We start from the raw sequence: 22,061 nt of genomic DNA on the forward strand, positions 1-22,061 counted from the left end.
TTGCACCTCAGCTTTTTAATGGCCTATGAACAGAAAAATTAATTTAAAAAAACAGAAAGCACTCCAAAATATTTGAGATTATAAGTGAACTTCCTGATGAAGAAAATGAAAGAAACTTGAAACTGCTTGTGATAAGCAAATCTTCAAAAAGACTTACTACTACCAAGCCTTGTGAAAGAAGAACTAGGACAACCTGGTCTTGGTCTCGGTCGATAAGAAATGCAGCGCTTCAGACAACACAGTGCGATTACTGCCAGCTAATATTCAGAACAAGAGCTCAGTTTTCATAAGAGATTAAATCACAGATAGGTATAATTAATATATAGTAATATAATGTACTGTATACATTATATTACCGGGGCCAGGTTCTGGCTCATGGTTCCTGGTAGGTAACAAGAACTCTGTGAGTGATGACCCCAAATAGGATAGCACTATATCAGTAGGATAGCTTCAGGGAGCCGATGGGGCTTCCCACAGAGAATTTGGTTGGATCATTGATCTTCAATGTGTTCAGGAGATTGAAGTCTTAGTATTTCACTCATTTCTTTGTTGCCATCTGTGAACGTTCCATCACCTGTGCCAGGGCTCACTTACAAGATGTAGTTTTTGTTCTAGAGAACAAAAAGCATAGGAGAAAAAGTATTTTTGGATTTCTCTCTCTTATGGACTCTTGGGGGGGTCTGCCTCTCCCTTGGATTCTATATGATTCTAGCAACTTCTGCTTGATTGTTTCTATTTCTCTACATAACCTTCTTTGTTGTTCTTGAGATAGACTGGAGTGTTTGAGGTGTTGTGCTGTTTGTTTTCTTCCCTATAGAGGGAATACCATTCTCATTCCAGTTTGCATCTTTTTCTCTTAGTGGTATGTGACCTGCATATATTTCTGTGTTTATTTTTTCAAGGCACTGGTTTAAGTTTGCATTATCCAGCTGTCTTTTCCAGCTTATTTCTGTGAGATTATGATTTATTTGTTCCCAGTTGATTCCTTTGTTATTAAGTTAATTTGCTGAATTTTCATATTTTTGAATTTGAGACTGGCTGCACATGTCTATTGCCCATGCCTATTTGAACTTCAGTTAGGTTTGATCTAAGTAACAAGTATTTGTAATCATACAAATATGTGTCTAATCAGTTCATCATTGCTTCTAAAAATAAGATGTAGGATGTTTTCTTTTCTAGTTGATTCAATTGTCTGCTGGTTTAAGTCAAATCTGTCACACATCTGCAAGAGGTCATGTGTAATTACATAAGTGTAATTACCTAAGTGTAGTTACAGGATGAGAGCTACGCTCGTGGTGTCCCGTCTTCCCAACACTCTTTACTCTTTCGGTCTTTAGTGTGTGTGACTGTTTATTTAGACTGCTTCCAGGGATTCTCTCTGGTATAACTGTATTTGCCACATTTTCCATATTAGGTGCTGTAAGTTGAAGTCACCAAGCAAGATGATGTTTGTGGCAGGGTTTGTGAAGTTTTCTAGGTGGTATTCTATTGTTATAAGTTGATTGTTCAACTGCTGAGGATTTGCATCTGGTGATTTAAATTCTAGAACAATCACCACATTTAGAATTTCTATTTTGATAATCAGCACTTCAACCATATTGTTTGTGGTGTTGAGTTCCTCCACGCAGATGAGTGTGTCTGATGTGCAGCCTGACCCCACCCTGTAGCCTGTGTTTTCTGTCACATCTGAAAAGATTAAATTCTGGTATCCATATCTCACTGTCATAATATATAACTTTAGTCAGAGCTTTGTGAGAGTTTGTGTCGGTCTCCTGTATGTAGGATATTTGTGCAGTTTGTTAGGTTTTTATATTTGCATGTTCCATCAGTTTTTCCTGATAGCCTATATTTGCATACACTCCATGCATAGTATTGTCAGTTCATGCTTTGTTGGATTGTCTTGGTTTATCTATAGTACACTTTGTGTTGACTTTTTGTTCAGTCACCTCCATAACGGCTCCTAATATTTCTTTTTATCTGGCTGTTTGTGGATAGGTTAGCTGCATATCCTTCTTGTACTTTTCTCTATCCTATGTAACCAGCTCCATCCTTCCTGATGAAAACTCTCTCTTTGTATTGAATTACCTTTTCTTACTTACATATTCACTACCATTTAGATTTGATTTAACTTCTTCAAGATCTATATTTAATATTTTATTTTTCTCCTCCAACAATTTTCCTTAATTTTCCCAGTGTTCCTTATCCTTGAACAATGTCTTTATTTGCCCTTCCAGAGCTGTAATGTTCTCAAGTTTTCATTACCGCTGCTCAAATTCACAAGTCTATCCACATTATACTTTACAGTGATTACTCTTTTCCTCATCAATGATTTATAATATTTTCCACATCAAACCCATAAAAATTAATCTCAAACCCATAACATCATCGAATCCATACAAAATAAAAATTAATCAGTTTTGTCTTTCCTCTTGCCAGCAGCCATCTTTGTTATGGTCATTGTGTGCTCCCACACTATTTCTTTCAAAACACAATTTCTGCTTTGTTTCTTTAACTTTTTTAGTTTCTGTTTATTTGGCAGATATTCATGTTTATTCACTTTTTCACTATGATATTGGGTGTTTATTCCACCCAAATTTAAAAAAAAACAATGAAGCTCCTCCAGCCCTCAGCTCTCCCACAACATCATCGTTGTTACAAATATTTCATAGTTTTAACCTGGATCACGATTTAGCAGCTGCGTATTTCATACAACATTAAATCCTATGGACTTGTCATGATGGAAACAAATTTGGAAAAAGATGAAAAAAATGATCTAATTTGAAATATCAGTGAAACACTTGATATTATGCAGCATAGTTTTTTTCAGGATCAGATCTATTATTGTGATTGTTACATACAGGTGACTCTGGTTCATTATGATCAGTATTGTATTAGTTTTTTTTTCCCCTGTGCCAGTTTGGCCTGATGTATTGGTGTTTTGTCCAAGGTGAGCTACATAATGAACAATTCTTTTTGGGCTCATTTTGAAGAAGTTGCTAAGTTATATGAGAACTATAAGGTCCATGAATATTGGCATTTCTCTACAGTGTGAGAAAGTAGTCAGAACTCAATGGCTACCGTATTTTTTTAAATAAATTTAAATGAAAAGTGCTAAATATAAATTACACTATTTTCCTGATGTTTGAAGGTGTTCAACGAATTTCAAATTCTGTGTAGTGTAAGCAATGTAACTTTATTACTAGATCAGAATAACCAGAGTCTACTGTAATTTCACAGGGTGGAGGAGCCAAGATACTGGCTGATGCAGGGGATAGAACTCAAGGTCAACAAGTCACCAAGCCTGCAGGTGAAGAAGGCATTCTGGAGACTCGTTTGGAAAATATTGCTTGTGAAGAGACCAGATCACATGATGGGGATGGTAGTGGTTTGGTTACTGCAGTAGAGAACTTGGAGCAGGATTTAAAAATCAGTAATTTAGACATGTGTCATATCAACCTTATGGACAATAAAAAAAGTGTTTTTGATGTATATAATGAGGATATCATAAGTTGCCATGTAAAACCTGTGGCAAGCCTAAACAACGAACTCGGAGATTTTCAACGAGGCATCACCTGTGACGTGACACGCCAATTAGCATTAAAGAAAACTAGCAATGAAATTAAACCTTTACCAACAAGTTATTTTACAGGATTGGAAACTTCAAATCATGATTTAATTTCAAAAGTTAACTTTGATACTAGTAGTATGTGTATCATAAAAGTCAAATCTTTGACCAATTACCCTGAGCTTAAAAGTCACGAGGAGGAGCAGAGAGATTATGCCAACAAGGAAGAATCTCCTGTGAGAATTTCTGTGAATAGTGAAGGAGGTAACCAGTTTCCAATACAGCCAGCAACCCAGGATAGCGAATCCCTCGTCTTAATGCCGGGTGATCTTGAAGCTTCTTTGTTGAGAGAAACAAGAGAACATGATTCATCAAACTCTTCTGGAGTATCTATCATAAGTTTGTCACCTGAAGCTCCATCAGTACTTGAGGTAAAGGACATCAGTGCTAATATAGATATTTCAAAGGAGGAAACTGTTATTCATGTTATAGATAGTGGAAACATGAGTAGTAATGTAAATAATCCAGTGTGCTCTGCCACTGCTGACACACATTATTCAGTTGAGGCTGTAGATGCCAGTAGTGAGGGTCAGATACTTTTAAAACAACCAATTCTTGACAATGTTTCATCAACTCTGTCTCTCTCTCTCATAGATACTCAGAATGCTTTAAATGCAGTAGTAATGGATGGATCCTTAATGGTTAAAGGTTCTGATGATGCACTATTACATGTTCCTGCTAAATTAATTTATGTACCTGATGCAGAAGATGGAAGTTCAAAATTTTCTGAGGAAATGTGTGCAGCCTTTTCTCCACAACTCTTTGAAGGTGGAGTTCTGGTGCCTGGAGAAAACGTAGTTTTTTTTGGAAATCAGTCGTTTCTTACCAATGTTGAACTTGTTTTGGTAGAGGGGGAAACACAGACACAGATTTCTATCTCTCCACTCACCGAATCTGTGAAGTCATACCAGGATAGACGCGTGAACTTTGTTATAATAACAAGTAACCTGGAGCAAACCATAGCATTGTCAAATTCCTCGCAGGCATTTCTAAAAGTTGATCTTGACACCTTTCCAGATAGAAAGTTTCCAGTAAAGAATGCCCCTCATAGTGATGCACCTGGACTTTTTCAGTGTGATAAGTGTGACAAGACTTACAAGGTTCGTTCTTCTTTAAATAGCCATAAAGTAACTCACAATACAGAAAAAATGTATAAATGTGATGAATGTGATAAAGCTTTCCATTACAGCACACCATTGCAGATTCACAAGCGTATTCATAACGATGAAAGACCATACAGGTGTGAATCTTGTACTGCTTCCTTTCGATCTAAAGCTAATCTGAGATATCACGAGAGATTGCATACTGGTGAACGTCCAATAACATGCCGCGAATGTAGCCAAGGGTTCAAAGATTACACATCATTGAAGAGGCATCGACAAAGGGCTCATGATATCCTCAACATAAGATGTGATGAGTGTGGACAAATGTATAATTCTATAGATAACCTTACTAATCATCTTTGGCAGAGCCACAATATATTTTATGTTGATAAGTTATTATTTTGTGAGAAATGTGGAGAAGCTTTAGCTGATCAAAAAACATATAACATTCATGTGACCAATCATGAATGCAAGGAGAAGATTTCTCATGGCACTCCTGGAAAGTTATCGGATTATATTCATCAGTGTGGGATATGTACTATGGTCTGTCAGAATAAACCTCAAATGTTAGTCCATATTCAGATTCATGCAGCAATAGAGAGATTTCAGTGTCGCTATTGTAAAAATGCCTATATGTATCGTTTTCTTCTGGCACGTCATGTACGAGAAGAGCATCCAGATGATTCCCCTTGGTTTTGTCAGCATTGTGATGTAACATTTGAAACGTGCAGAAAAATGAATACTCACAGCTGTCGCACAGTTCGGGGAGATTATACTTGTCCTCATTGTGATTTTAAAACTGAAATACGCCATCGTTTGTTTCGACATATTGTCAAAGAGCATCCATCAGATAAAGCTCCATATTACTGCGACTTTTGTAAGAGCAGCTACGAAGATCCAAGCAAGCTACGTTATCACCAAAAACGAGAACACCCCGAGAAAATGTTGATGTTGACAATGCATCGAGAAACCTCGAAGCATGTTCATGCAGCAGGAGACAAGACTGATTCTTCAAGTATTGACATGTCTTTAGTGGAGATGACTATTGTAGATAATACCATCATTTATTACATTCCTAAGCATCTTCGAAAAGATGATGTTTTCAAGGAAAAGGTAAAGTTTAAGTGCTTTTACTGTGAGGCCAAGTTTCCTGTTAAGAATTCAATGACTCGGCATATATTAAGGGAGCATCCTAATGAAAAGGCATACAAATGTCTTCAGTGTAACATCTTCCTAAGGTCTAATGTAGAATCCAAAAACCATAACCGTAAGTACCACAAATACTCAGATACAGGCGGTAGAGATCCTCTAAGGAATGAGAAAGCAATGAAGAAAAAAGCTCAAATGTTGGAAGAACAGATGAAACATGCTGGAGCTCAACTTAAAAGTGTGTATAAATTCCGATGTCGTTTCTGTTCCATGGTTTATCGTTGTAAACGGCCACTTATAGTCCATTACAAAAAGTGGCATCCAGATGAAGAATGGGATCATTTTCCTGATAAACCCTCTCGCAGCACACCTAAGCCATCTAAAAAGAAAAGAAAGCTGCTCTACTTTGATTGTGTTTTTGATGAACAATGCCAAAGGGTTTTTGATGACTTGAAAATGCTCCTGGACCACCTTGCCAATGCTCATAGTGTTAACAATACAGAAGCAAATAAATATATTCATAAACGAGTAGTGGTGGAAGCTGTTCGACGTGGTCGGCTCCCAAGAAATGCCATTGATGTAGTTACTAATGCAAATAGCAAAAATAAACGAATTAGGAGAAAGAGGACTATAAAAGTAGATGCAGAGGATGAAGAAGATGTGGATGATCCAATATTTTGTAAAGAGGAATTTGACTCGGTACTCGATTCAGTCGATGAAATAAAACCACCCAATGAAGCAACTTACAGCTCCCTAAATGATGCACGGAAGAGAAAGTCTTGTTTGCTGTTGGAGTCAAATGAGAAGAAACAGAGGTCATCTGTTGCCTATAAGAAGGCTGATAAGAGACACATGAATCTGGATGATATAGATTCAGTGAGGGATGTAAAGAAGATGCTGTATAGATGTAGAAAATGTGGTATATCTTTTAGTAGCAAGATTCAATACAGAGAGCACAATTCCCAGTATTCCGAAGTCGACTGTAGGGATTACTTGCATTATAACATTAAGCATGAACCAGAGAGTGGGACAGAAGACATTCGTGAATATTCTGATAGTGATGACAATTATCAGCTGTCATCTGGACAAGAGTCAGAAGAGTCTGATGAGGAAAATATGCTAAAAAGAAATTACAAGGCAAAAAATAGTAAAATAAAGGAGAAAGGATTTTCCTCAAACTTCAGTTCTTTTGTTAAAACTGAATTGCATAATAACCATGAAAATATAACCAAAGACATTTCAATAACATCATTGGATGAAGATAACGGTGAGAATGTGTTAAAAGTTTTGACCATTAGTGCCAATGAATTGGAACAACCACAAGTGCAAATCAAGGTAGAAATGGTCACCTCTGAACACTCCGACTTAAAAACTAGACCAAGAACTGTTGAAGATGCTGCTGAAGCATCAAAATTAAATGCAGGTAAAATATCCTGCTTGCCATCAAAAGGCAACGGAATAAAAAGAGAAGGAGCTGGAAAACAGTTCGATGTAGAAAAACAATTAGGATCGGACAAGCCTTATAGAAAATATAAGTCATATCAATCTTCAGAAAGAAAATTGAATTTAAAAAACAGAAAGCAATCCAAAATATCTGAATTTATAAGTGAACTTCCTGATGAAGGAACTGAAAGGAACTTGAAACTGCCTGTGATAAGAAAATCTTCAAAAAGACTTGCTACTACTGAGCCTTGTGAAAGAAGAGCTAAGACAACTGGGTCTCGGTCTCACTCGATAAGAAATGCAGCGCTTCAGACAACACAGTGTGATGACTGCCAGCTAATATTCAAAACAAGAGCTGAGCTCAGTTTTCATAAGAGATTAGATCACAGATAGGTATAATTAATATACAGTAATATAATGTACTGTACTATGCTTTATATATGCTTGTATGATTCCTGTACAGTGGAGGCCCGATTATCTGATAGAAGACAGTTAAAAGAAGGAAAACTCGTCTGGATAATACAGTATACTGTACTCCCAAGTATGGTGGACAAGGACAGTATTTAAATTAAGAGGATGTAGGATAAAAAGATAGGGATTCAGTAGGCGGAAGCTGGATATGCAATTCAATTACAGTACAACCTCGATTCAACGTACTATATGGGACCAACCCCAGTTCGGTGGAGCGTTGGATTCATTGCAAGAGGTGACGTTTGTGTCAGTGTCTTTTTTTTTCTTGTACACAATAAAAATGCATTATCATATTACATACTGTTCCTATATATTACTTCTCTACTAAAAAAATACTGTAATTCATAAATTTACCTTATTATTGAAGTTATGTTCATCTTGAAGTTTCGTGAAGTTGTGAATGCTCTACAGTAAATACGTACTGCAGTGCATTTATGCCGTTAGCACTGTGTTGATTAAAAGTAGTTTTGCTGTATGTTGAGTACTACAATACTGTTTATGAAAACTATTGTACACTAAAATTACTGCAACTTTAATTTTAACACTGTGTACACACTTAAATTTAACACTTGTTCTAACTGTTCAAGCTGCACACGATGTTTTTAGATGTTTGCATCAGCTTTGCTGGTGCTCGCTGCTGCTGTGGGTTCAGCTGCTTCTGAGCTGGTGCTGGCTGCTGTTATACCAGTGCTGGGTACAACTGTGCTCGTGCTGGGTACGGCTGTTGTACCAGTACTGGGTACAACTGTGCTCGTACTGGGTACGGCTGTTCTCGTGCTGGGTACGGCTGTTCTTGTGCTGGGTTCGGCTGTTCTCGTGCTGGGTACAGCTGTTCTCTTGCTGGGTACGACTGTTCTCGTGCTTGGTACGGCTGTTCTCTTGCTAGGTACAGCTGTTCTTGTGCTTGGTACGGCTGTTCTTGTGTTGGGTACAGCTGTTCTCGTGCTGGTTGATTTTCTGCTACTAGTTCTTGCAAAATATTGCTTCATTTTTGGCATTAATAAGGCACTATTAGTAAACCCCTGAGACATTTTGTTTTATAACCAAAGAGCTGTAGTAAAAAAATGGTCAATTCCACAATTATTCTTCCACCGGCGGATAAATACTGTGTCAATCGCAGACAAGGGCACCGGGTGCATACTGTATGAACGTAGACGAAGTCTATACGTACACCCTTCAGTAGGCTGGTGTTTAAGCCAGATCCAGTAACATAAATTTCTTGTTAATATTCGATTTACATCAAATTATATATTGTTGGGTTATATATTTAGTTTAACAACATTATTACGATAATAGGAGCTATAAAAAATACTTACTTTGGAACTGATTTATTAATTTTATTATTTCGATGCCGTAGGTCACTGAACTGTGGCGATAAAATTGAACAAAAATCCGCCTGGTGTTGTGTTCGATTTCCAGTAACATAAATTTCTCTCAAATATTCGATTTACATCAAATTATATATTGTTGGGTTACATATTTAGTTTAGCAACATTATTATGGTAATAAGAGCTATAAAAAATATTTACTTTGGAACTGATTTATTAATTTTATTATTTCGAAGCCATAGATCACTGAACTGTGGCGACAAAATCGAACAAAACAAGCATGGTGTTGTGTGGACAGGGATTAGACCCGTCCACTCGTGTTGGAGTTGTGCCGCCAATAACGTGAATAATTTCTCAAATAGCAGATATATTTCATATTACAGTATATTTTTGGTTTTATTTAGTTTAGTTTAATTAGGATAATAAAGAGTTATTAAAACACCAGTTTTAGAAATGATTTATTAATGTGAAACGTTCAAAGTCATGGGTCACTGAACTATGATAACACAGACGAAAGTGAATGAAACCTCACTGTAAAGTGAGGGTTACTGTACAGTATTCCCTTATCTGTCCACCCTCACTCGTCTTGTTTCATCACAGAAAATGTATATAAGAAGATTTCAACACATTAGCTAGCTATTCACGCTTCAGCCTTTAAATTAATTTACAAAGATACGTGTGCCACAACTCGGTGAACGAAAATAATTGAAACTCGGTCGTTCACTTGTGTGGATGACTCTGGCTGGTGTTTGGTTAATATGCGTCACTTCTTGTGGACCATTTTGGCTGGTGTTTGGTTCATATGATTCACTTGTTGTGTGGTCCACTTGTGTGCTCCAACTTGTCTTATGAAGGAATTATTAATTGTAATCTGTGATAGAATGAGACAGTTTTCCACCACTCTGTGAACTCTGTCCCAACATCGTAAGCTTGTGGACCACTTGTGCGGTCCACTTGTGTGGTCCACTTGTGTGATCGAACTTGTCATATGAAGGAATTAATAATTGTAATCTGTGATAGAATGTGAAAGTTTTCCACCAGTCTGTGAACTCTGTCTCGACGTCGTAAGCAAATCCAAACATCCCCCGCTTCGGCGAACCATTGTTCGCCGAACCGGGTGAGTAAATCCGGCCTGAAAAATGTGCGAAGTAGCCGGAGATTCGTTGAATAGGGGTACGTTGAATCGAGGTTGTACTGTATTGAAGTATATGTTAGAAAATTATTTATAATGTATGGGTAGTTGACAAATGGAATGCATTGAAGAAGTTGTGGGGCTAGCTCAGAAAGCAGAATTGGACCAAATTACTATTTGATCCTAATCTTCAAACTCATTTGACAGTCTAAAACACAGTTGGAATTGAGATTCCATTTAACCCTTAACCCTTAACATGCTCGGGGTCTAATATCCTGCTATCCACACAGGCGCATGTCATTTTGAAAAAAAAAAAAATTTTTTTTTTTTGCTAATCTGTTAAGTTCTGTTCACTGATCACGGGAAAAATAAAAAAAAAATTCTATTGTACTTACTTTTGTTGCAATAGAGCCGAGAAGCTCTGCGATGACGTCACAATCTGCATGGTCGCTCATGCAGTACACGCCCGGGAGATGTTGCGCGCGGTCCTCAAACAGCCAGAGTTGCCACAAATATATTTTCGCGCTATTTATTTACAATGTCTAAGCGCATTTTATCTAATTTTTTTTCACTAATTGTGTTTCAAATACTGTTTGAACATATTTTGTATCAATAATTGTTGCATATTTGAGTATACACAGGCGCACACAAATGTTTTCAATTACGGCAATATAATATGTCATTACAGTCTATTATATTATATGTTCTGCTTATATGTTTACATATTTACACACTCGCACACGCTATACACACTTTGAAGCACACTTAGAAGATTTCTAGACTGTGGTAGTCATTGAAGCAGTCGACAGCACATAATGGGATACCACACGTTTCACACCATGTTTGCACAAGCTTCCGTTTCTTGTCTCTACGTGTCGTTGTTTTACACACCAAGCAATCACGTTGGGCTATTGCACGCTTCACACCAGGTGGCAAATACTTAAGTTTGTGTGCTAGGAAGCCTTCAGTGTGAGCGAGGCGTGGAGTACCAGCATGCTGCAACAGTGGGTTTATGATGGGCCGCTGAATACCTGGGACATCTTTTGCAAACTTTCCTAATAACTGTATTGCAGCATCAAATACAAAGTCACGGAAAGTGGGCTTACGTCCAGTTCTCACAAGGTACATGTTGAAACAGTTCAGCATGCTCATGTCCACAAGATGGAAGAACACTTTTTTCGTCCACCTACATGTCTTCCGCACACACTCTGCAGTGCCAATCATCATGTCTGATTTATCAATCAACCGCATGTTGATATTATAGTCTAAAACACAGTCTGGCTTATATAGTGGTGCGTTTGTTTTATGGCTCACTTTCCCACTGTTCACCATTGTTCCATCATGAATTGTTGTCAACAAGTTCACCTCTCTTTTGTCTTTCCACCGAACTGACAGAATGTTATCACTTTTCCTTCTCTGACACTCACCAACTGCAATGTCGTTGTCAAACACAGGCATTTCCCTTCGTTGTGGCTTTACTGTACCAACCAATCCGGTTCTATTTTCTAGCAAGAACCGAGCTAGCAAGGGACTTGTATAGTAATTATCTGTGTATAAAATGTGTCCCTTGTTCATCCACGGAGCCATGATGGTCTTCACTACACTCCCCGAGAATCCATGTTCGTCGTTACCGGGAATGTCTACATCACTAGCCGAGTACAGAATCATGTGTAACACGTATCCTGTCTCACAATCACAAAGAACAAAAAATTTCAGGCCAAATCGGTTTCGTTTTGAGGGAATGTACTGTTTGAATGGAACACGTCCCTTGAAAAGTATGAGAGATTCATCAACCACCAGCTTCTGTGCTGGTACGTAAAAATCTCTGAATTTTCCAATAACATCGTTCATGTAGTGCCTCACTCACCACAGTCTATCATCAGGTGTTCGGTCCTGAACACTTCCAAAATGTAGACACCTGAGGAGTATCTGAAACCTGTCTCGTGACATATATTTCCCGAATAAAGGTGTTGGTATTGTCTTGTCCTTGCTCCAATAGTCATTTATTGCATGTTTGTGACAGTGCTTCATCAACAAACAGAGTGCCAAAAACACATACATTTCCGCCACTGTGGTATTTTTCCAACGCTGCAGTCGTGAAAATTCTGTGATTTCCCTCTCAATCAGGTAAGCAGCATGCAGGTTCGTTTGGTGTACAATGTATTCCATGAGTGGTTCATCATAGAATGCTGTAAAATATTCCATCTCAGCCATGTCCTCACCTTGATTAGGGAAAAGGTTTGTAATCCCTACATCTTTATCGTCAAAGTGAGGAATATTAGGAATAAAATCGTCACCATCACTCCACTCAAGTACACCAGGCGTCCTGCGAGATGCAGAGGAAAGACGGCGAGGAAGCGATGCATACCGGCGACCAGGAGCTGAATACCGTCTGCGAGAAGCACGGCGGCTACGTGCACGTGAGGTGGGTGCACGTGAACACGAGGGTCTTGGTGCCTCATGTGGTGCCATGCGGTGGCGCTTGGCTGGGCGAGATGCTGCTGACGCGACAATTTCTCGCCCAGTTACACCACTGGTACCAGCCACAGGCTCAATAAAACTTTGATCTGAGTCACTAAACCCAGAAAAGGAGTCACCTCCCTCTGACTCGTCACCCTCAAACAGAAAATATCCACAGGAACTGTGAGGTCGTGGTAGAATTGGGGTAGAAAATGGGCGAGGAGGCATGGGAGAGCGTATAGGCCTCGCCATGGCATGGCGGTCATTCTCACTTTCACTGCTGCTGTTACTATCTCCCGACAACTGTGTATAATCCTCATCGTTGTCTGAATCGTCAAACACACTTTCTTCACCTTCAGAGAATAATTCGTGGGCTATTTGCTCTGGGGTGAGGGACTGAGTGATGCGTGCTCGTGAGGCGTTTGACCGTGCGCTCGCCATGGTGACTCTCGCTAAACTGAGGCCTCCCATGCCATCGGAGCGTGAGCTGGATTTTTTTTCAAAATGGCCGCTGTTTACTAGAGCCCCTGGGCAGCGTATGGGACCCCCAGCTACACCGCGGGCCATTCAAATCGTGCGCGGTACCCATACACTTCATATGAAGTGAAGCGCAGTTGACTGGTAAAACGATTTACACTTCATATGAAGTGATGCGCACTTTAAGGGTTAAAGTGCAGTTATGATCAAATGCACCTTTCTGTCTGTATGTTAAAAAAAATGAAAATAGTTTGTTTTTGAAAACAATGAGTCACAATAACGTACGTGGCTGACGATATGATGACCACACTATTCATCAGAAATTGATAACGTTCCAGGACAGACCGAAATGTTTTCTTAATTTTCTGATGTAGTTTGGTCGTAATAGTGTCTTATAAAATAGTTTGCATTTGCATTCAGGAAATGCAGAAAAATAGTAAAATTGATCTTTCTGTGGAGAGCTTCTTTGGCTCCCCGGAGCAATACCGGGCTGATGTGCATATATTAGACCGTGGCAACAGTCAACTGATGGAGTTCTAGGCCTACTGGGGACCACGAGCCAAAACCTGGCCCCCTCATGAGAGGCATGAGGAGCAATAGCCTAAAGACACCTCCGTGTAATTGGAAGCTGTCTTTGTCTGCCATCTACCAGGTCAGGCACCCAGAAAGGTTGGAATTCCAAAACAAACTACAGCTGGTTAAAATTGCAAACCGAAAGCCGAACTAGCAAACAGAACTCCCCAGTTAAAATCATGTAAACAAGCATGATGTCACCACAGCCGCCATGCTGCTGTCTATGCAACTCCCCCCTCCCCATGAGGGGTAAGGGGGAGTCCCAGACCTCCCATGCCAGTTAGCCAACCTCAGTTCAAAAGGCTGTTGTGTTGGTGACGGTTGATCAACTCTGGCTCCATCCTTTTGAGTAGTGCTGCAGAGCGGCGGCGGTGTTCTGTGTTGGTGGTTTACGAGCCAGGGGTAACACAAGAGTACTGGGGTTGCATGCACCTAGGGCCACCTTCCGTAGGTGCCCTGTAAGTACTGTTAGAGTTAACTTCCATGAGCCGTTCGGGACATTACCTCCGTGTGGTTCTGTTGCTGCTTGGTGATTACCTGCCCTTGGTTCAGCTGGGGTGGTTCTTACTCCTGTTTGGCCTTCGGTAGGAGGCAGTATCATCGCTGGCTGGGGAGCGAGGTACTGCGCAGCTGTCTGATATACGCATAGCGATCGGTGCTGTTCCCTTGGAGACGTGCTTTTGCCTGTTTTTTTTTTTTTTTTTTTTTTTTTTTTTTGCCTGATGGGGGTCTGCCTGGTGTGGCTGTAGGACCACTTGGTATGATTTTGGTTGCCCTCTGCTAGATCCCCATGCTTGCACACATCACAGTGGGGTTGAGCTTTTAGTTTGTTTTGTTTGCTTGGTAGCTCTGGGATAACAGGTTAGCAGTACCTTGCCTGGGTTTTCCTTAGTAGTCAGCCTAAGGGGCCCTGGGAACCCCCATTGGGGCTCATTGGCCCAATGGAGGAGACCTCTTGAGTCACACCTTGCTTCATGCGAGTATGAAGGTTGCTCTGTCCCCTTTGTCTCAGGGTGACACTCACCATCTTAGCCTCTGCCATGCTGCCTGTTGGGTCAATGACACCTTTGACCCAGAGTCTGGTGTTTCTTGCATGTACTCCTTGTGTAATGTGCACCCAGTCCACTGTTATTGGTATTTGGGTGCAGGCAGCCTCCGCGTTCATGCGAGGTTTAGGTTGCTGCAACGAGCTTGGTTGGTTGTTTTTCTGGATGCCCCACTGCTGCCCCGCTTGGGTTATAGGGACCCGGATTTGGGGGTGTTAGTCGCCTTGACTTTAGTTTCATCCACGACCCCTTGTCGTGGATGAAACCCTGCTGTAGTTCATCCTGCTGTCTAACATCTGAGGATTTTAGAGTCGGGGCAGGGTTTTCTTGGTGGTGAGACTCGGGTGGCTTTGGGGACCTTCTGGATTGGTGGCGGAGGCATTTGAGCCTGTTCCTCCAGTTGGGGCTTTTGGGTCACGCCAGCAGACCCCCCCTTCATCCCTGCTTTTCCGGTGGACTCTGCCTTTTCCCCAGAGGCAGAGGGTTTGGAGGATGGCTCGGCCAGGGTCCTGACTTGGAGGATCCCGGGGCTGGGGAGGAGTTGATTCGGGGGTGCTTGGGTCCCGTTTGAACCTGCTTGGGTGTTAGTTTTCTTGGCGCGGGGCTTGTTGTTACAGGGGGAGGGAGTTTCATATCCCATACAATTCATCTATGGTACTTGTATCAGATGCATCATCACTGAATGCAGAAAATGGTTCATCTATGTATCATCTAAATAAATTGGAGATAGCATAGGATTGCAAGGGTGATGCTCAGAGCTACAACTGGATACGCTCACTGTATCGTCCTCATAGGTGCTGTATCACTTGCATCCAACCTTCGTGTTAGGTCCTTATTGCGCCTAGCTTCACCAATATTATGACCCTTATGTTCTTCAAACAATAAGGTTTTAATTTCACCAACAGAGCGTTATCTTTCAACACCGCGTTGGACAGGTGTTTGGGAGCCAGAGGCGCGTGCCCCACCCGTGGTTGCTCATTCAGTACTAACCCAGCCAGCAGCCCTAGGGCATTCTGGGAATTTTTTCGAAGATGGCTGCCTCTCACTGGAGGTCCTAAAAGTCCATTTCGTACACAACCAACCTCGTACACATTTAGAATTGGTACCGAAAAATCAAAAAGCGTTTTCTCGGTTTGCGCAGTGTCCCACCGACTGAGAATACTCGGTTGGCAAAGTTAAGTGGTTATGGTCCTCATTTTTAATGTACCCGAGTACCTGGAATTTATCACTGTTAAACATCATGTTATTTTCTGATGCCCAGTCAAAAACTTTATTAATATCAGCTTGAAGTTTTTCAATGTCTTCAGCCGAGGTAATTTTCATACTGATTTTTGTGCCATCTGTAATGGATGATACGAAGCTGTGACTTGTATTTTTGTCTATACTGTATCTGATATAAGAATAAGGAAAAGCAGCGGGGCAAGGACTGTACCCTGAGGTACAGAGCTTTTAACTGCTCTTGGACTCGATTTTATATGGTTGACTGTTACTCGCTGAGTCCTGTTTGACAGAAAACTGAGTTTCCAGCGTCCTACTTTACCGGTTATTCCCATTGACTTCATTTTGTGTGCCATCACTCCATGGTCACATTTATCGAAAGCCTTTGCAAAGTCCGTGTATATCACATCAGCATTCTGTTTTTCTTCTAATACCTCAGTGACTTTGTCGTAGTGATCAAGTAGCTGTGAGAGGCACGATCTTCCCGCTCGAAATCCATGTTGACCTGGGTTGTGAAGATCATTGGTCTCCATGAAATTGGTGACTTGACTCCTAATCACTCTCTCACTTTTATTATGTGCGACGTTAGTGCAACTGGTCTATAATTCTTTGCCAATGCTTTGCTTCCTCCCATGTGTACAGGGGCTATGTCTGCTACTTTAAGTGCATCTGGTATCTTCCCCGTGTCCAAGCTCTTCCTCCACACTATACTGAGTGCCTGTGCTACCGGCACTTTGCATTTCTTTATAAATGTTGAATTCCATGAATCTGGACCTGGTGCCGAGTGCATGGGTTTGTTTTCAATTTCTCTTTCAAAATCTAGTACGCTTGTGTTGATATCAGTTACATTTACAGGGGTTTGGATACCGCGCATAAAGAAATTGTCTGGATCTTCCACTTTCATGTTGTTTATTGGAGTGCTAAACATGTCCTCATACTGCTTTTTTAGGATTTCACTAATTTCTTTGTCATCCTTCGTGTATGAATCTTCACTTGTACGAATAGGTCCAATACTGGCAGTGGTTTTTGTCAGAAAAACATAGGGGACCCCCTATACGACATAGGGGACCCCCTATACGACATAGGGGACCCCCTATACGACATAGGGGACCCCCTATACGACATAGGGGATCGTATAAATGTTTCAGGATGTCAGAACAGTGTGCGATAAACCTATGGTAAAAATTAACCACACCAGCCTGATCAACCAGGCTGTGACTCATACGTCAGGCTGCGAGCAGCCGCGTCCAACAGCCTGGTTGATCAGTCCGGCAACCAGGAGGCCTGGTCGACGACCGGGCCGCGGGGACGCTAAGCCCCGGAAGCACCTCAAGGTAACTTCAAGGTAACCACCTATGAATTCTTGAAGCTTCTTAGTGGTGGGTTGTGGAAACTCTCAGATAGCCTCGATCATTTTCCCCAGTGGTAGAATACCCGTGTAGGACACTCGGATAGGTGTCCCTAGAAGTTGAGTTCAGGCACCTCAAAATTCATTTTTCTAGATTAATCTGTAGGCCATAGTTGCGGAGGCGAGCAAAAAATGTACGATGATGATGCTGATGGTCAGCCATAGAGCCACTCGCTATTAGATCATCATTGTAGGCATAGCAGAAGGGTAGGTCTCTGATGACCTGATCAATGGAATGTCTGCTGCATTATGGAAACAAAACGGCATCCTAATAAATTCAATCAAGCCAAAATGCGTTGTAATTTCAGTTTTGGGGATGTCTGCTGGCACCACTGGCATTTGGTGAAATGCTTGCACTAAATCTATTTTTGAGAATGTGGTTGCACCATGCCAACATGTCTGGCGGCAGTTGGTGCATTTGCGAGTAGGTTGGTGGGCCTGAGGTACGAATATGATGGGTGATCGTGTGCTTAACCTAGGCGGCTGTGGATTGGCGATATCCTCGAATTCCTCCAAAAGGTTCTGCAGGTCAGGAAAGTTATGCGGGGCAAGGGTAATGAGTAGCTGTTCTGTACTCACCTGCTGGAGCCCACCACAAATCAAATCCACCAAGAGGTTGTACTCGCCTAGTTGTGCCTGCAGGGGTCGAGCTTTGTCTCTTTGGTCCCACCTCTCGACTGTCAATCAACTGATATACAGATTCTGGAGCCTATTATGCTCTATCAAATCTACATTTGAAACTGTGTATGGAATCTGCCTCCACCACATCACTGCCTAATGCATTCCATTTGTTAACTACTCTGGCACTGAAAAAATTCTTTCTAATGGCTCTGTGGCTCATTTGGGTTCTAAGTTTCAACCTGTATTCCCTTGTTCGTGTTCCACCCATCCAGCCACCCAGGTTGTGATAGCATAAGAAGTTGCACCCCAGTATAGGCATATTAACTTCAGCAACGCGAAACGCCCATGTGAAAAGACTGAGGTCAGCAAAGTCGAGTGTCCACGTTATCGCCGTAGGTTAGGTACGAAATTACTATTGGCAGCAACCATGTCTTGGTGTGGAGTGCGAGGTGGCTTGTGCACTGGAGGAGAAATAACAGATTGAAGCACCTTTGTCAATGAGGTAACGGTGCCGGGAGGTACGATTGGACATATATAAAAATGAATCGTCCAAGGCGGCAGGGTTACTGACTGTTACAGACCCTGCTGGAGTCGTTTCCTGAATAGGCACACCGTTGGCGGCAGTTCTGGGCTCTAGCCCCAAACCTGCGATAGTAGTAGCAGTAGTCTGGGTTAGAGTTGAGCATCATAAATAGGCTGTGGGACTTGCAGTGGGAATGTTGGTGGCTCTGAATAGCACTGAGGTGTTGGCTGTTCATTTGGGTCGTCACTGTTGAGTGGTCAGAGGCAAGGATATTTCCTGACCAGAGTGAGTCGCCTGGCGCACCATGGATTCGGTCTGCCATTCTCGTCAGGGTCTCTGGTGTCACGTTGTCGCTCTGGGCAAGGAGTAGCATGCGAATACTGTATGTGAGGGCAAGTGTTGTAAGAACAAAACCCGGAGCAGGTCATTGCCATATGCTCCACTTGCTGGCCGTAGCAAGAGCTGAATTTGCTGAAGCATTTGGAATGGTGTCCGAACCCCGAGGCTGTAATAGCTACTATTGATGAGGAGCAGGTCACGCTGGCGGCTTCTATGTACCTTAGCTGCAGCGAGGAGAACAGTCTTCAGTGGAGCGAATATGTGGAAGGCAGTCATAACCACAGCTTGTACCTCCTGAAGGGTGTCTAGAGGCAATGCCATCACAGTGAGTGCATATTGCTCTGCATCATTGGTTACCTTGTAAGTATCAAAGACTTTTACCTGTGCAAACCGTGCCTCTCAGCCAGATGGAAGATATGCTGGTAGCTTGAAACACTGGTGAGAAATAAACTCCGGTGTCATCGCTTTAGTGCTCTAATATCCACTAGACAAGGGTTAAGCGAACGCAAGTCTCACATTTACACACACAATCTATAACTGTACAAACCCAGGGAGGGAGTGAGGGAGAGCCTGGTCTCATGTTTATCTGCTCGTTGTCTCTGCTGGTCAGTTGCCTCTTCCTTGCTCCTCTGCCATTTTCCCTGATCTCTGCTGTGTTGTTGGAGGTACTGAAGTCACTATAGTTTCACTGATCGAACCAGGAGACACAGCAGATAAGACCAAGTCTTATCACATTATCCTAATGTGATAAGACTTGGCACAAATGGTAAGAACTGAGGTGTAAAGCCTCAGCATCATTTCATGAAACAAGTGAGGGCACTCTGACTCTCCATCAGTAAACTTGATACAGACTCATTGAACCCTGTATCTGAAAACAAGAGATACCTTGCGATGTTTTCAGGGTGCAACGTCCCCACGGCCCGGTCCTCAACCAGGCCTCCTGGTTGCTGGACTGGTCAACCAGGCTGTTGGACACAGCTGCTCACAGTCTGACGTATGAGTCACAGCCTGGTTTATCAGGTATCCTCTGGAGGTGTTTGTTGAGGTCTCTCTTGAACACTGTGAAGGGTTTGCCAGTTATGCCCCTTATGTGTAGTGGAAGCGTGCTGAACAGTCCCGGGCCTCTGATGTTAATAGAGTTTAAAATAAAGTTTGGGAAAATAAGGTTGTCACAATGTCAAGAATGAGTGTGTGCTCAGAAACTGAAAGTGCATTTAACTAAACCCTAGTGCCGATGCCTCAATCCTGAGATAAAGTCTTGAAGTACAGTACTGCCAAAGTAAAAGCCCGTCTTTAAAGGAGTTGGACCATCGGTAGGGCAGTAAACAGGCTAAGAGGAGATACATCAGGGTGGCTCATGGGCCTTGCAAGAATAACCAGTCAAACTTTAAAGCATTGGCCTCTGAGGCCAATTAACGTTGATTGGCCACTGTATATACATTAATGAAGTGGAGATCTGATGGTTAAATCCAAAGCTGCCACTGAATGGTGGTTGGTGTAGGGGGGGAGGGGGTTGATAGTATCTTGAGGTTATCTTGAGATGATTTCAGGGCTTAGCATCCCCGTGGCCCGATCCGCGACCAGGCCTTATTTTTGTTACATGCTCCAAGGAAGCAGCTGTCTAACTCCCAGGTACCTATTTACTGCTAGGTAACAGGGGCATCAGGGTGAAAGAAACTTTTTGCCCATTTGTCTCTGCCTCCACCGGGGATCGAACCCGGACCCTCAGGACTATGAATCCAAAGCGCTGTCCACTCAGCTGTCAGGCTAAGTAATGTTTCAGAATAATTTTTGCCTGTCTTAGCAATTCCAATGATCATTTGAAGGGGTTTGTTGAATGGTTTAACAAGTTCTTTGGTGTTATATTGAGCGGTATTCTTGGTGGTGGAGTAATGTATGCTTTCTATAAGCCATGACCATTTGCAAGGTTACTTATCCGATCCAAGTGACTCTCAGCCTGCCATTGTAGTGATGGTCTGGATGAACTTGGTGTCATGGCTCAAGGTAATAACCAAGAGGTATTGCCTTGAAATATACCGTCTTAAACGATATTTGTATCAAAACATGTGCAGATGCATGTCTTGCTATTCATGATGATTATGCAAAAATGTCGGAGCATAAAAGGGTGTAGTTGTAATTACTGTACAGCTACAGAACTTTGGATAATCAGTACTCCACTATACAGCATTTAGAAAAACAAACATTTCGTTTAAATATGTAAATTCTGCTGTGATATCTTTAATAATAAATAACTATTTTTTTAATGATATACTGTAAATAGAATAGTTTTTATATATAAATTACTATAAATGCAAATGACTTGTGCATAAACCCAACCAAAGAAAATGTACAGTATACTGAGGTTTAGGGCATAGATATTTGACTGTTTTGTATTTGTATGATGGAAGTATGCTCTTCCTTATTGTAAGACTTAAATAAAGATTAAATTGCCAGATAGATGATCATTTAAGCTGTATTTTTGACATGTTTAAATGTGGTTTACATTGTTTTTGCATTATGATTAAGGCAGTGAAAAGTGAAGTGAGGGCATAGATTTTCAGCTGGAGGAATGGATACCATACATTATTGTTGGATGGAATAGTTTTGAAGAAATGTTCTCATTAACACTCTCATGTTAATCATAATTCTATGTTCATAAATAGGATAATTTATAGTTTATGAACAATTATAATTAACATGTTGTTTCTTTCTGCACTGTACTGTGTGCACAAATATAAATTATTGTACATCATTGTGCACACAAATATAAATTACTTGTACAGTACATTACTGTACACAAATCTAAGTTACTTGTACATCACTGTATACACAAATATAAATTGTGTGCTATTGTGTACTGTATATACAAATCAAGCTCGATTTAATCACAAAAAATTGAAAATATTACTAATTATAGTTGGCTTGATGCTTCCTTTTGATAATAATTTACTAATGCTGGAAGATCATAGTAGAGCCTGCAAAATGTAGAGTACAGTATGTTGTACACTTATGAATGATGGTGATAATAACTGAATTGTTATTAAGCTTTATTATAAAAAATCATAAAATAAAAAATAATAGGTCTTAAAATGTTTACACCCCCCCTATCTCCTGTATCTACAAGAAGATTCACAAGAATGCAGGT

General features: G+C 41.1%; 2 protein-coding genes across 7 annotated transcripts in view; both read left to right on the forward strand.

Annotated features, from left to right (window-relative positions):
- Wdr59 (WD repeat domain 59) overlaps positions 1–22,061 on the forward strand; it is a 241,877-nt gene that overhangs the window by 65,169 nt on the left and 154,647 nt on the right. For 3 of the 6 annotated variants that reach the window (XM_045767261.2, XM_045767260.2, XM_045767262.2), the window contains exon 12: positions 3,238–3,996. The exons of the other annotated variants lie outside the window; for them this stretch is intronic. In XM_045767261.2, the coding sequence (XP_045623217.1) occupies positions 3,238–3,996 (759 nt within the window). The remainder of the gene's footprint in view (positions 1–3,237; positions 3,997–22,061) is intronic. 6 annotated transcript variants of the gene reach the window in all.
- On the forward strand, positions 4,003–9,047 carry LOC138359148 (uncharacterized). The gene has a single exon (XM_069317937.1). The coding sequence runs from the start codon at positions 4,069–4,071 to the stop codon at positions 7,711–7,713; it is 3,645 nt and encodes a 1,214-aa protein (XP_069174038.1). The 5' UTR covers positions 4,003–4,068; the 3' UTR covers positions 7,714–9,047.

This window comes from Procambarus clarkii, chromosome 89 (assembly GCF_040958095.1).
Source record: "Procambarus clarkii isolate CNS0578487 chromosome 89, FALCON_Pclarkii_2.0, whole genome shotgun sequence".
NCBI classification, from domain to species: domain Eukaryota; kingdom Metazoa; phylum Arthropoda; class Malacostraca; order Decapoda; family Cambaridae; genus Procambarus; species Procambarus clarkii.

Coding starts and splice junctions, on each gene's coding strand:
- LOC138359148 (XM_069317937.1), top strand. CDS start 4,069: ATGAGTAGTAATGTAAATAATCCAGTGTGCTCTGCCACTGCTGACACA.